The sequence below is a fragment of the Notamacropus eugenii genome, chromosome 2 (assembly GCF_028372415.1).
Source record: "Notamacropus eugenii isolate mMacEug1 chromosome 2, mMacEug1.pri_v2, whole genome shotgun sequence".
Lineage (NCBI taxonomy): Eukaryota > Metazoa > Chordata > Mammalia > Diprotodontia > Macropodidae > Notamacropus > Notamacropus eugenii.
This window is the reverse complement of record NC_092873.1, coordinates 397387452-397401249: the sequence shown is the minus strand read 5'-3', so window position 1 is coordinate 397401249 and position 13798 is coordinate 397387452. Positions and strand designations below refer to the sequence as shown.

Genomic DNA, 13798 nt, shown 5'->3' with positions numbered 1-13798 from the left:
AGCGCAGTCCACAAGTGAAATGGCTTGCTTTGAGATGGGGAGAATTCCCCTTCTTTGGAGGGTTTAAATCAGAGGCTGGACCACCATTTGTTAGGTGTGTTATGGTGGAGATTCCTTTTATTAATGGATTGGACTAAAGGCCCACTGAACTCTATTGCCCATTGTTCAAATTCTATGATTATGATGGTAGAATGCTTCTTCCAACTGACCCTGAATCATCAAAAAAACAATAGTACTTCAGGTATATGAATACAGCTACAGATCATGGGCTTAAAGGAAGCTTTGGATCACAAACAGAGCTTTTAGGTTTTTTCTCTACAATACATTTTAATTTAGTTGGGGTCAGATTTTCTAATTGCTGCTGAGAATTTTGGAGGGAAAAGGATTCTATCTAGTTCTCTGTCCTCTGTTTGCTCTGTGTTATTCTACCTTATGACCAAGGAAAAAAAAAACAAAACTTCTGACCTCTGTAAAACTTTATGCTTCTCACTTTCCAAGAGGAATAGTGAATTTCCATTTCTCTATAACTAACTTGCTTCTTTCTCTTCCTTGCTGATCACTAAGGTAGAGTGGAAAGAATGCTGGGCTTAGAAGTTCTCAATCTTACCCCCACTCCTTTATTAGATGCCTATATCTCTTTATAATCTTATAGCCACTTACCAAAAATGTTGTAGAAGAAGTTCATGACCTGGCAAGAAACTCTATTAGATCACTGTATTTGATCATTAAATATTAAACATTATGGCATAAGTGATTAAGTATTGACTTGGAAAATCAAAGACTTAGGTTTAAATTAGTCTCTAACCCTCAATGGCTACATGAGCAGGCAAGTCATTTTACCTCCTTGAGCCTTTCCGCCTCATCAAAATGGTTATAATAACATGACTTGGACAATTGTTGTAAGGATCAAATACAATGTGGTTAAGTACTGTATGAAAGTCACCCATCACCAGGGCTGTGCAGAAGCCAAGTCTTTCCAAGTGTTTAATTGTCAGTTTGAGCACTTACATCTCAGAAACCACCAAATATTACAAATCAGGGCTTCATTTAATGCTGAGAAAGTTATGAAAAAAAAAGGTTAACAATGCAAATTAAACTTAGAAGTGTATCGTGTGTATATGTATATACATTGTATATACATATATAAAATTGTATATACATATATATATATTTTTTTTTTTTTTGCAATTCTGTTGTTAACATTTAGTGGCACACCCCTTCAATATCTCTCTGGATTCTCATTCTGGACTTCCCCAAACACCTGTGGCCTTCTCAACCTTGGAATAGTCTTCTATCTCTCACTCTCTACCTCTGTGGCCCCCTTTTCCTTTAAGTTCCTCCCAGGGACTCCATTTTGGGGAGGTGCCTATAAGGGTCATCCTTCATTTCTCTCCACCATGCTTTCAGTGGGATATCTACCCTCCCCTTTTCAGTTTCCTTTTATGTGTTGTTTTACCTCATCAAAATATAAACTTCTTGAGGGCAAAGACTTTATTTCTTTTTGCATGTATTTATATGCCAGGGGTTTAGTATAGTTTCTGGTATATGTTAAGGGATTAATAAATTATTATCTTGAAATTTGCATAAAAGATAGGATTTAATTATTAAACAATGAATTGTGTAATTCCCCAGAAACATTTTCACCTTAACTAGTGAAAACACATTTCCCTCAATGAAAGAGATCAATAAATCACAAATTGGTAGGCTAATCAGCAATTGACTTCAGAGGATCTAATGAAATCCACACATGAATAAGAATATTTTTACAACATAACCTACAAGTAGTCCATTAGTTTTTACTTGAAAAATTCCACTCTACTGAATGGGAACTTGGGGTAGTATATCTGACTTTTAGAAAGCTTTATTTGTCAGAAAGTTTTTCCTTATATTAACCCTAAATTTTTCTCTTTGAAACTTCTACCCAATCTTTCTGAAGGAAAGATCACTGTATAAACTCTGTATTTCCCCTTACACTAACAGTGTTTTACACAGTGAAGGTACTTAAGAAATGTTACTGATAGAGTGATTAATCTGCAGTTTCTAAAATGAACCATCATAGTATTGAAAATTATATTGACTCAGTTACCCATGTTCCCACTCCTCCTGATCGAACAGTGTTAGGGGAGGTTCTGGTGGGGAAGGAAACACTAAGTCTTCAGTTTTTCTATTACCAGTTCTTTGTCAAGTACCCTTCCCTGCAAATTGCTACCCTGGGGAGGAACTGAGATTCAAGGGCCTCACTTCTTCTCCTGAGGTGGACCTATCTGAATTATCTTAAAGTTAACCTATAAAAGCTGAGTGATCAGCCCATGGAGGTGTTGCTTCCTTGACATAATAAAATCCTTTAAATTCTCTTTGTCCTGAGTTTTGCCTGTAGAGCAGGGTGAAAGTCCAAAAGAAAAGTTTTCCTTTCAACTCTGAGACTGTCAAAAAAAGTCAATAATTTGGGAATAAAACAATCATAATGGATAAATTATTGAAGAGGACAAGTTGGAGGTTTGTAGTCAACCAGAAAAGAGAGGATTAAATGACAGTAGTGGTCAGGGATAGGGACTGGACCTATGATTTCACTGATATGGGAAACCCTCATATGAGAACACCGTAGATCAACACCTCTTCAATGTGTAATCTTAGAGCGCTAATAGGTTATAGAGTCAATGTATAATCTTAGAGCACTAAGAGGTTATGGAGTCAAGGAAAAACAATAGAATAGGGATATTAAAACATATAATTCCTTTTGTCTATAATAGTATCTAAAATGTGAAAAATTACATGTGATTACACTGGAAAGCAAATCAAATCTGCAATACAATAAAGAACTGCATAAATAATACAGTTCTAAATATCTTTAAAGATTCTTGATCATACACTTCAGCAGAAAAAAAAAGTTCTATTAGGCATTTTGTTATTCAACATAACACTGCATTCCAAAGAACAATATTACCTTTAGCTATTGTTGGCATCTGGAAAGCAATGCTGATGACTCCTACCAAATCACCCAGTGGAATTAAGGATCTCAGAATAGATCTGATCCTGATAGCCTCTCCTTTGCCAGCATGGATCAACTACACAGGAAACAAAACAAACAACAAGCCTGAAGTTCTCTGCCATAATCAGTTCCAGCTATATTCAGGAAAATCCAAGAAGTAATCCCATGTCTAAATTAATTCACTTTTGATGCAGAAGGAGCATCCACCAGAGGTCAGGCCTGAGTCAGAAATAATAGTGTTAGTATCATATTTAAGAAACTTGTTACCAAGGACATTTCTAATTGTCTGCAAAACCAGCATTACAGAGATGCCAGTCAGGTTAGAACATAGTGCTAAAAATGTCAAGGCCACAGATTCTTATTCAAGTCAGACAGCTAAATGATGTCCAAAACAGACTTCATCTTAAATCCAGACCAGACGAGAAATATCACTGATTAAATAGGGCGTTGAGTAGAACTATAAATTGTAAAAAGAACTACAAAACTATCTTCTTAAAAATGGATTAATTAAATATAATATTTCTATCTAAAGAATAGCACAGTGAATACTACTATACATCATCATACTTACAACTTCATTAAAAAATTGATTATTCTAATTTGATCTTAGATCAATATGACAGATTACAAAGTAAATACAAATGACCATTAGGAAAGAAAAGTAGAATTAATTAATTAATTGGCTTTATGCCTTAGGGACACACTGAGGTTCATGTCTCATTTAACAACTGTGATACTCTGCAGTGGCAATCAAATTTTGGTGGGTTTTGGAGTTTCAAGATCTTTGCTCATAAGAAAGGGAAAAGTAAACCTAGATCAAAGCAATATTAAGAGTCTACAACTGGCTACATAAATCCTAATTATGAATTACAATATAATTTTTGGCCATAATGATCCTTTTCAAAATCAGAAGGATGCATTTTTTACATGTTTTAATTAGATTTGCTTCTTCCTAACTTGTTCATATCAGCATTAAAGCAGTGTGTGCAGTGGCAAAGTGCTGGACACAGAATGAGGCAGCCTGAATTTAATCCTCCTCAGACACTCATTAGAAATGTGGGAAAGTCACTTAATCTCTCAAACTATTCCTTCAAATGGGGATAATAATAGCAGTTACCTCACAGGGAGTACTGTGAAGATCAAAAAAAGATAATGTACATGAAACACTTTGCAAATCTTAAAGTGATAAAACACACATATCATGGGGAAGTAAAGTAGCGTGGTGCATAACATGCCAAACTTGGAGCTCTGACTAAGAGCTAAGGAACTCTGGTCTTCCTGACATCAAGTTTTCTTCATCTGTAAAATAAGGATACCAACTGCATCTACCTCACAGGGCTATGGTGAATATCAAATATAGGTTAATATATAAAAAGTGCTTTGCCAACCTCAAAATGTTATATAAATGCTATCATTATCAGTTTAAGTAGAAATCATAGTGAGAGCTAGGAATGGTTCTACGATTTCAATACTATAGGGAACTTCCAGGTGAAAAAAACTCCCTCTACCAATGTGGATAAGTACAGTGTCTGAAATTTATACTCAGAGAGTTAGAGGTTAGCTAGAGGTTAGAGGACTGAAGCTAAGTGATTTGTAAGGGGCCATATAACAAGCCCATGTCACAGGTGGGACTTACTCCCAGGTATTTCTGACTTTCAGGTTGCCTCTCTATTCACTATTCTATGCTGCCTATGTGGGGATATAAATACACAAAATATCTTTGATTTCTTCAACATGGGGTACTTCCTGATATGGGAACTCCCTCTATAGTGTGAAATAGTAGACAAACCCAGAAAAGTTACCTAAGGCAAAGAAATTAAGTGACCTCCCCAGGATCACACAGTAAAAAATGGACACTATCTGAACCCAGTTCTACAAGTACTATATTTTAGCTATTGTCTTCTCACTTGTATTCATTTACATCAGGGATATAATTCAAAAAGTATAAATATGCATATGTGTATATATCACACATGTGCCTACAGGTAGACACATGTATGAATACATACATGTCTGTATACACATGTGTATATGTACAGACTGATATAATGATGAATATTGTGAGTATTTAAGGCTTGGTCTGCTACCATACTGTGCAAATATTATTAATCTTTAAGATTTTACACTCATTTACTTATGTCCTATTCTTTTGTCTCATGAAGATAATACTCGATTCTTGAAAACTATCCTAGCAGAGTAAAGTTTTACCAGGTCCTACTAAATGTCAGCTACTATAATTATTATAATTATTATCTTTGCAGTACTGAGTGACACTAAAAAATAATACTTACTTAGGTTCATAGAAATCTTCAGCAATGTTAACTGGACTCTAGGTTTTTGGGATTTTTTTTTTTAACATTTCTCCCTCCTTTAGCAATTCTTCACTGCTTAAGTGAAGGACTGCTTTTAGCGAGATTAAATATGCATTTATGAGAAACAGAGAAAGGAAGGAAATGATAAAGGAGGCAATCTACATATAATTGAAAGGTGGCATTTACATCTGTGAAATTCTAAGTTTTCAAGACTCAGATTGTTAATGATTAGGCATCTTTATTCTAGGGGAAGAGAAACAAGGAAACTGTGGTAGATAATGTCATTGTTCTCATTCCCTTATCAGAGCTGAGATGCATTTGGGTTTCACAGTCCTTTACCCCAGCCCAAAGGAAGTATAAGGAAGCCTGATAAAAGGAGACTGAGATAATGATGAAAGGCATTAGAGAGTGGTAGTAGAAGACTAAGTTAAATTCCTTCTCCAAACTCTAGCTAGCAGAAAATGTTTGTCCAATAATTTAATTTAATCTTTTAATTGCTGTCAGAAGGACAAAAATTTTTTCTTATGAAGCCTTCACTTACGAAGAACATTTGCTATCTTAACGAAGGAAGAGGAATGGGAGAATTGTGCTGCAAAACAATCTTTCTTGACTTTCTTTGTAAAATATGTGTGGGAAAATATGTAACTATGCTATTAATAAGGTGCAGGCTTCATTACTAATTTTCACAATACTTAAGAACTACCAGTCATGACCAGCTAAAACCAAATTCTGTAAGGGCAATAATCTGTCATTAATTTTTAATAGGGTGAGAGGAATATCATTTGACTGTTTTTATGGTTTGATTATGGCAGGACAGACATGGTTATTCTATTCTCTCTTGCCCACCTACCCAAAGTTCCACAGAAATGAGAAATAATTTTAAAAACAATAAAACAATTTAATGATTGCCGTTAAGAAAGTATAACTCACATTTGCATATAGTGGTGCACAAGTAAATATTTAACTATCTTCTAAAAAAACATATGCCTGATACACTTCTAAGTTTAAATTAAGATTTTCTATATTACTTTGTTAAGTCTAGACAATCAAAAAAGCAATAAGTCACATCTTGAATAGTACGATCTGTTGATTTCTCAAGTGTAAAGGCTCACACCAAAAATTTAACAATCAGCTCTTTGAGCCATTATAAGCAGGTTCTAGTATACCTCTGCTTATATAATCATCCAATGACTATACTACCCACCACTGATTTAACATAACTACCTGAAGCATGAGCACTGTTTCATGGAAATTTAAGTGAAGGAGCAGACTTACATGCATTTCCGGAGCACAGCGTCCTAGTAGATCAATCAAAGCTGCATAAAAGGTCATTATGGCATTTCCCATGTGAATAGTATCATCTTCTTCTGTTGCCAAATCACTTTTATTCATTTTTCAAAAAAACCCAGAAAACAGAAGATTAGTGATAGTATTTGAGGCAACTGTTCTCAGAGCAATGTGATTACTCAGGTGCAACGAACAATTACTTCACTTACCAAGTATTAACCCCCAATCTTTTTCTCATAGATCTGTAATTAGTCATTGCCTCTGGCAGGGCTCTGTTAAATGAATCTCTCTATTGTTCTACTCTAAATTTTTGTCATTTCCCAGTAATAACTCTCTTCTTTGGGCATTCTCAATAGAATATAAATTCCTTGAAGGGAAAGACTGTCTTAATTTTTGTATTTGTATTCCCAGCAATTATCACAGTGCTTGGCACATAGTTACTATTTAACAAATGATTTGTATTCATTCATACATTCACACTATTTGTACTTTCAATCTCCAGGCTTAAGGGTACCCATTCAAACACTGTCTTCAAGACTTCCTCCAATGCTCACAAACTAACGATTAAATGGGGAAGAAATTCTGAGTTCTTAGTTGACATCAAAATTAAAAGAAAGAAAATTAATTGCTTTTAATTTTATGGAAGTCAACTAATATGTTTACACATGAAAATATATTTAGGAATAACCTCTCTTTAGACATACGGGGTTTTGCTGGATCCATTAGTAGGTGATGGACCATCTCTAGAAGGATCCTCTGCTATTTTTATAGCTTCTTCCATCACTGCAAGAAGACCATTGCCACCTTCCCCTCTTAAAGCTGGACCAAAACACTCAGGCCTCCGGATTAACAATCTGACCACAACATTTGCATTTTCTTCCACACTCTCCCCTAGAAACATATATGGGGGAAAAATCAAATGTTTATTATTTGCTAAACAATTTATCTATTTTTGATCAAAGTCTGAAAAGGGTTTAGAAAAAGACTCCTAACAACAAAGAGGTATGAATTAACTTTTGGACACATGACCTAAGGGTTTTAGTAGCCTATAAATTCAGTACAAGTAGGCAGTGTGATGTAACAGCCAAAAAGAGCAGTGTCTGGGGCTTGTTTATGGAGGCATAAAATTAGGAGGATATGGGATAGTTCACCTGTCAGATCTATGGATAAGGGAAGAATTTAGGAACAAATAAGATACAGAGAGCATTACAAAATGTAAAATGAATAATTCTGATTATATAAAACTAAAAATTTTTGCACAAACAAAAAGCAGAAAAATGGAGGGGACATTTACAGCAAATATCTCTGATAAAGGCCTCATTTCTGAAACATACAGAGGTAGCACTGAGTCAAATTTATAAGAATACAAATCATTTCCCAACTGCTAAATAGTCAAATAAAGCAGCTTTCAGATGAAGAAATCAAAGCCATCTATAGTCATGAGAAAAAAATGCTATAAATCACTATTGATTAGAGAAATGCAAATTAAAACAACTTTGAGGTAGCACCTCATATCAATCAGACTTGTTAATGTGACAAAAAATGGAAAATGATAAATGTTGGAGGGGATGTAGGAAAACTGGGACACTAATGCATTGTTGATGGAGTCATGAATTGATCCAACCATTCTGGAGAACAATTTGGAACTATGCCCAAAGGGTTAAAAAACAGTGTATGCCCTTTGATATAGTAATACCACTGCTAGGTTTGTATTCGAAAGATATTTTTAAAAGGGAGGGGGAGTGATGGGGGAAGAATCTATTTGTATGCAAATATTTATAGCAGTTCTTTCTGTGGTAGCAAAGAATTGGAAATTTAAGGATGCCCATCAATTAGGGAAAGACAGAACAAGTTGTGGTATATGCTTGTCATGGTATATTATTGTGTTACAAGAAATGACAAGCAGGATAATTTCAGAAAAGCCTGTAAAGACTTACATGAACCGATACAAAGTGAAGGAACAGAATCAGGAGAATATTATACACAGTAAGAGTAATATTTTATGATGAAGACTTGTGAATGATTTAGCTATTCTTGGCAATATAATAATACAAGATAATCTAAAAAGAACTCATGATGAAAAATATTATCCACTTTCAGAGAAAGAACTGATATTATCTGACTACAGACTGAAACATATTATTTTTCACTTTCATTATTTCTTTCTTTTCTGCCTTTTTTCTTCTTTCCTTCCTTCCTTTCTTTTTTGTTTCAGTCTTCCTGCACAAAATAACTTATATGGAAATGTTTTACATGATTACACATGTAACTGCTTACCATCCAAGGGAGGGGGAGAGCAGAGGGAAGGAAGGATAGTATTTAGAATTCAAAACATTAAAAAATGTCAAAAAATTGTTTTTACATGTAATTGGGGGGAAGTTATTGGGAAAAAAAAGAGGTACAGCTTAAAAGTGATAGTCCTTTTGTATTATGACCCAGTCTGGCTATATTTGAGTACTCTGTTTAGTTCTGGGTGCCATAGTTTAAAAAGAATACTGATAAGATAAAGAATGTCCAGGATGGGGAAACTAGTAAGGTTAAGGGCCTTGAATCTATGTTAAATGAAGTAACTGGGCATGTTTAATATGAAGACTCCGGAGGAAGATGACAGCAGTCTTTGAGTATATGAAAGGGCATAATGTTGGAAAGGAACTGTGTCGTTCCATTTGTTCCCAGAGGGCAAAAACACAAGTACCAAGTAATAGATGTTCCAAAGAGATAATATTTATTTATTTATCTTTACCTAGAATTTGCCAGTTTTTTTTAATGGAAAATGCCAAATTGCAAATAGATCTGCATATAAATACAAATTCAAAAATGAAAAACAAAAACAAATGAATCATGGTTATTTTTTCAAAAGTATGTGTATAAAACTTGCAATGTTACTCATAATATTAATATCTATTTTTGCGAAATCAATTTGAAAAGTAAAAAAAAGCATTAAAAGCATAAAACATTCAACATAATGAATCTTTGAAGAAAGTCAAATTTTAAAATCATAAAGTAATGAAAATGATTAATTTGTGGGGGTTTTATCAGAACTTGGGCATCTTGTTTGAAATGATTAAAAGTATAATAATTCATTCTACTTTAGAAATCAATTTGACATTAGTAATTAAGCTATGAGTACAATATAAATATTGTAAGAAAGAAATTGTTGTTCAGTAGTGTCTGGGTTTTCTTGGCAAAGATATTGGAGTGGTTTGCTATTTCCTTTTCCAGGTCATTTTATAGTTGAGAATACTAAGAGAAACAAGGCTGAGTGACGGGCCCAGGCTCACACAGCCAATAAATGCCTGCGGCCACACCTGGAGTCTTCCTGGTTCCAGGCCCAGCACTCTGTCCACTGTGCCACTTTCTTTATTGTTCTTTGCTTTGCACAGAGTTAAGTGACTTGCCTAGTCACACAGCTCATAAAGTGTCTAAGACTAGATTTGAACTCAGGAAGATAAGTTTTTCTGACTTCAGGTTTAGCGTTCTATCCATTGCACCACCAAGCTCTCTAAGAGATCAATATCAGTGTGCAAAATAAGTTAATATCTATGTACATATCAGATATCTGTTATACCAAAATATTTTTGCCTTATGAAACTTCTACTATGATGATATCCATGCTTTCAATAACAATTTAAATCCAAATTCAATAGCATCCTCCCCACCTCCACCCCAAATTTAGACGCGTACCATTACAGAAGACGGCAAATCTTAGAAAGTCTAAATATCTCTCCCCTTCAACTGGATTCCATCCAATGTCTGGGTAGCCCTTGGTAACCAGCATCTGACAGCTCTGCAATCCACAACCAGCCAGATATCTAACTACCTGAAAATAATGCAATATACATAAAGTGTCAGCAGAATCTCATCATGGAAGTTCTTGGTTAAAGTATGACTAAGCATAATGTTTGTCATTAATCAAATTATAGGACAAATAAGTAGGAAAAATATAAAAATCTCAATAATATGACAGGAATCTAAGGCATCCAAACATATTAACATAGTCATAGACTCAGAATGTGACTTTGTGTTCTGATAAATTGAGATCCATTTTCACTTTAAATTCATGTCTTCATCTTTAGTTCTTTCATGAAGGGGGCTCATAATGGAACAGCCTTTGGCCGGAAGCAATAGAATACGGTTAATTACCTAAGGTAAGTGCCTCAAAAGAGCTTATAGAATCTATCATGTTATATGGAATAAGGTAACAAATTCAATCTCCTTTCAAATCTTCACATTAATTTTTTATAATATTCTGTTTATGCAAAAAATATTTCAGTATTTAAGAAAACTGTTAGCTATTTCCTTAAATGGAGCCATTATATTAGGCCATGGCTTAAAGTAATTAGATATTATAACTAATACATAATGTAATTCCCTAGACTTAGGTAAAGAGCTTAAATAGAGATTTAAAAAGGGAAAGAATTTCCTTTTAAAACCAGAAAAATTATATAAAGTAAGAAAAATAAGGGAGGATGGTTAGGGTTCAACATGTTAGTGGACATGGCACATAGGTCTCAAAGAGAAAAAAAGATGTGTTTCTTGGTCTAGATAGGGCTTAGCTATTGAGTCAAGAGCTCCTACCTGGAGCAAGAGCTAAGAAAGAAAGTCAACTGAATTTTTTATAAATGTTTTGAGCTGAAAATTTAGCAAAATGTAATCAAAGGATACACATACATATTACAAGGTGGGGGAATTGAATGATTTACTTAATCAAGTCACCCTATTAGTTTTAGTTTTGGTTTATATCTTCTTCCCCTATACCCTTCCTCTCCCTCACCCTTTCTCCCTTTGGCTGATGGAAGACTTTGAGAGCTCTGAATGGTCTAGAGGATGTTGAACTTTTCAGATTCCTGTCAGTGAACCAGGAGCATCTTTGGGTCAGCTGATGGCAGTGTTTGTACTGGGAGCAAAGGACACAAAGAATCCTAAGCAAAGAAACTATAGTATGCCAAAAGAAAACTTCTTGATTAGCCAACAAAGGGGAGAAAAGACTTCCAACAACCAAGAGCAATGAACAACAACCAAGAGCCTTTTGACATATGACCTAATGGTTTTAGTGACCTATAAATTCAATGCAGGTAGGTGGTAGGATGTGACAGTCAAAAAGAACTAAAGGTATGTGCCTGAGGCTTCTTTAACAAAGGCAAAGGTGACCATCTTTTTGTATTCTGCCACAGTCTAGTCATATCAGGAGTATTCTGTTCAGTTCTGAGTGCCATGGTTTAAGAAAAATATTGACAAGATGGATAGATAATGTCCAGAAGGGAGAAACTAATAAGGTGAAGGACCTTGAGTCTATGCCATATGAAAATAAATTGAAGGAACTGGGCATGTTTACTCTGAATAAAAGAAGACTCAGAGGGAAGATGGTAGCAGACTTTGAGGATATGAAAGGCTATCATGTTGGGAAGAAATTAGTCTTATTTCATTTATTTCAAAAGGCAGAATCCCAACCTGTAGAAGTCATAAAGAGATAAATTTAAGTTTGAAGACAGAAAAAAAAATAAATCAATTACAGATCTCCCAAGGTGGGATGGGCTGTCACAAGAAGTAAGGGACTTTTTCTCTTTGGAGGTCTTCAAACAGAGAGTGGATGATCACTTACAGGATATGTTACAGTGGACATCCCTTGGGGGTATTGGTTGGACTATATGGATGCTAACATTTCTTCCAATTCTAAAATTCAATAATTCTGGCATTCTGTTTTTTAATAGTTATTTTTAAGTGGAATAAGTTCTTATCTCTTTTCTCAAATAAATCCAAATAAATGTTCTAAAGAGAAAGAATAGCTTTTATACTGAGGAATGACGACAGTAATAAAACGTACCATCATGCTAGGGCTCATTCACTAAAGTGATAGTTGATAACTCTGTAAAATACTAATAGAGTTCTTTACTGAACCAATATTACCAACAGAACAGTCTTTTATCTTATTAAGGGTTAGGGAAAATTCCAAGATACGTCAAGCCTGACATTCACTACACATTTCTGGTAAATGTCAAAGCAAAATATGGTCTGGCATGTATCTTAGAATTTAAGAGAACATATTTCAAAGGGATTGAGATTCAAATGCAGTCCATACAATGAGCATTATGTCTACTATGTGACAGGCACTGGGCTAGGTACTAGGGATACAAACCACAATCCTTGTCTTCAAGGATCTTACATTCTATTGCAAAGGTAGAAAGAATCATAGGTTTTTAGATTTAAAATAAGGACGGTCCTTCCTGGTCTAGACCTGTGATTTCATGAGTAAATGGAACTCAAAGTGAGGAAAATCTTTACCAATATAGCTGCTCTCCAACTGTTAAGCTATTCACATTTTATAGAGTTGCCTAGGGGCACAATGAGATTTATTAGGCGATTTAGTCAAGGTCATGCAGCCATTATGTGCCATAGGAATAAGGATGGCTCTTTATCCACTATATCATATTGCTTCTAATGTGATAAGCATAATTAAACACATATACATTGTTAGACATATTAGTAAAAAATTTTGACTACCTGGAGAGAAAATATGAAAAGACAGAAGTTATATAAACACAAATGGCAGGATTATTACTTACTTTTTCCAGGTCAGGCTCACGTAAAGCTAAAGCCAATTCATTATTATCCATTACTGATGCTGCAGCCACATCAAGTGGTGTTGAGCCCCTCATTGCTGGGGAAGCTGAAAACACACAAAAGATATGAAAGAATGAAATTCTGACTGCTATTTGAAATCAAATAACTTGGTTCTAAGGTAAATTTTTACTTTTTTTTTTTTAAATAATTTATTAAATTGCGTTATCTAATGCTACATTATTTGAACATGCAGACAAAATGTTTTGTAAATACCTGAATGTTGGTCACTATTATTATATAAATTACTAAAATATACTTCAGAATTGAGTCATCAGTTTGAGAGAATTTTTCCTATGGGAATTTAATGCACATTGCAAACGTCTGTGACTTAATTAAGCTATAGGGCGCTGCCTTCGTCAAATAGAAGTTACATGACTTTCCCAGGATCATAAAACTAGTATGGAGCAAAGAATAAATTTGAACTTTGGTTTCTGTTTCTAAGCCCAGCACTCTTATGAGAGGGAGAGGAAGAGGAAGAGGAATGGGAGGGGGTTGGGGTGGAGGGAAAGAAAGAATTCTCACTGAGTAGGACTTTGTGTTTGTATATATTCCTTCTTACAACATGGAGGTAGCCCTGGGTTCTCAAAAC

The 13798-nt window shown here is 34.7% G+C and overlaps 1 protein-coding gene across 11 annotated transcripts in view; it reads right to left on the bottom strand.

Annotated features, from left to right (window-relative positions):
• Window positions 1–13798, bottom strand: part of RYR2 (ryanodine receptor 2) — an 826096-nt gene that overhangs the window by 269414 nt on the left and 542884 nt on the right. For all 11 annotated transcript variants that reach the window (XM_072637850.1, XM_072637853.1, XM_072637851.1 and 8 more), the window contains 5 exons: window positions 13152–13255; window positions 10273–10408; window positions 7293–7479; window positions 6577–6682; window positions 2945–3065 (listed from right to left, as the gene is read on the bottom strand). In XM_072637850.1, the coding sequence (XP_072493951.1) occupies window positions 2945–3065; window positions 6577–6682; window positions 7293–7479; window positions 10273–10408; window positions 13152–13255 (654 nt within the window). The remainder of the gene's footprint in view (window positions 1–2944; window positions 3066–6576; window positions 6683–7292; window positions 7480–10272; window positions 10409–13151; window positions 13256–13798) is intronic.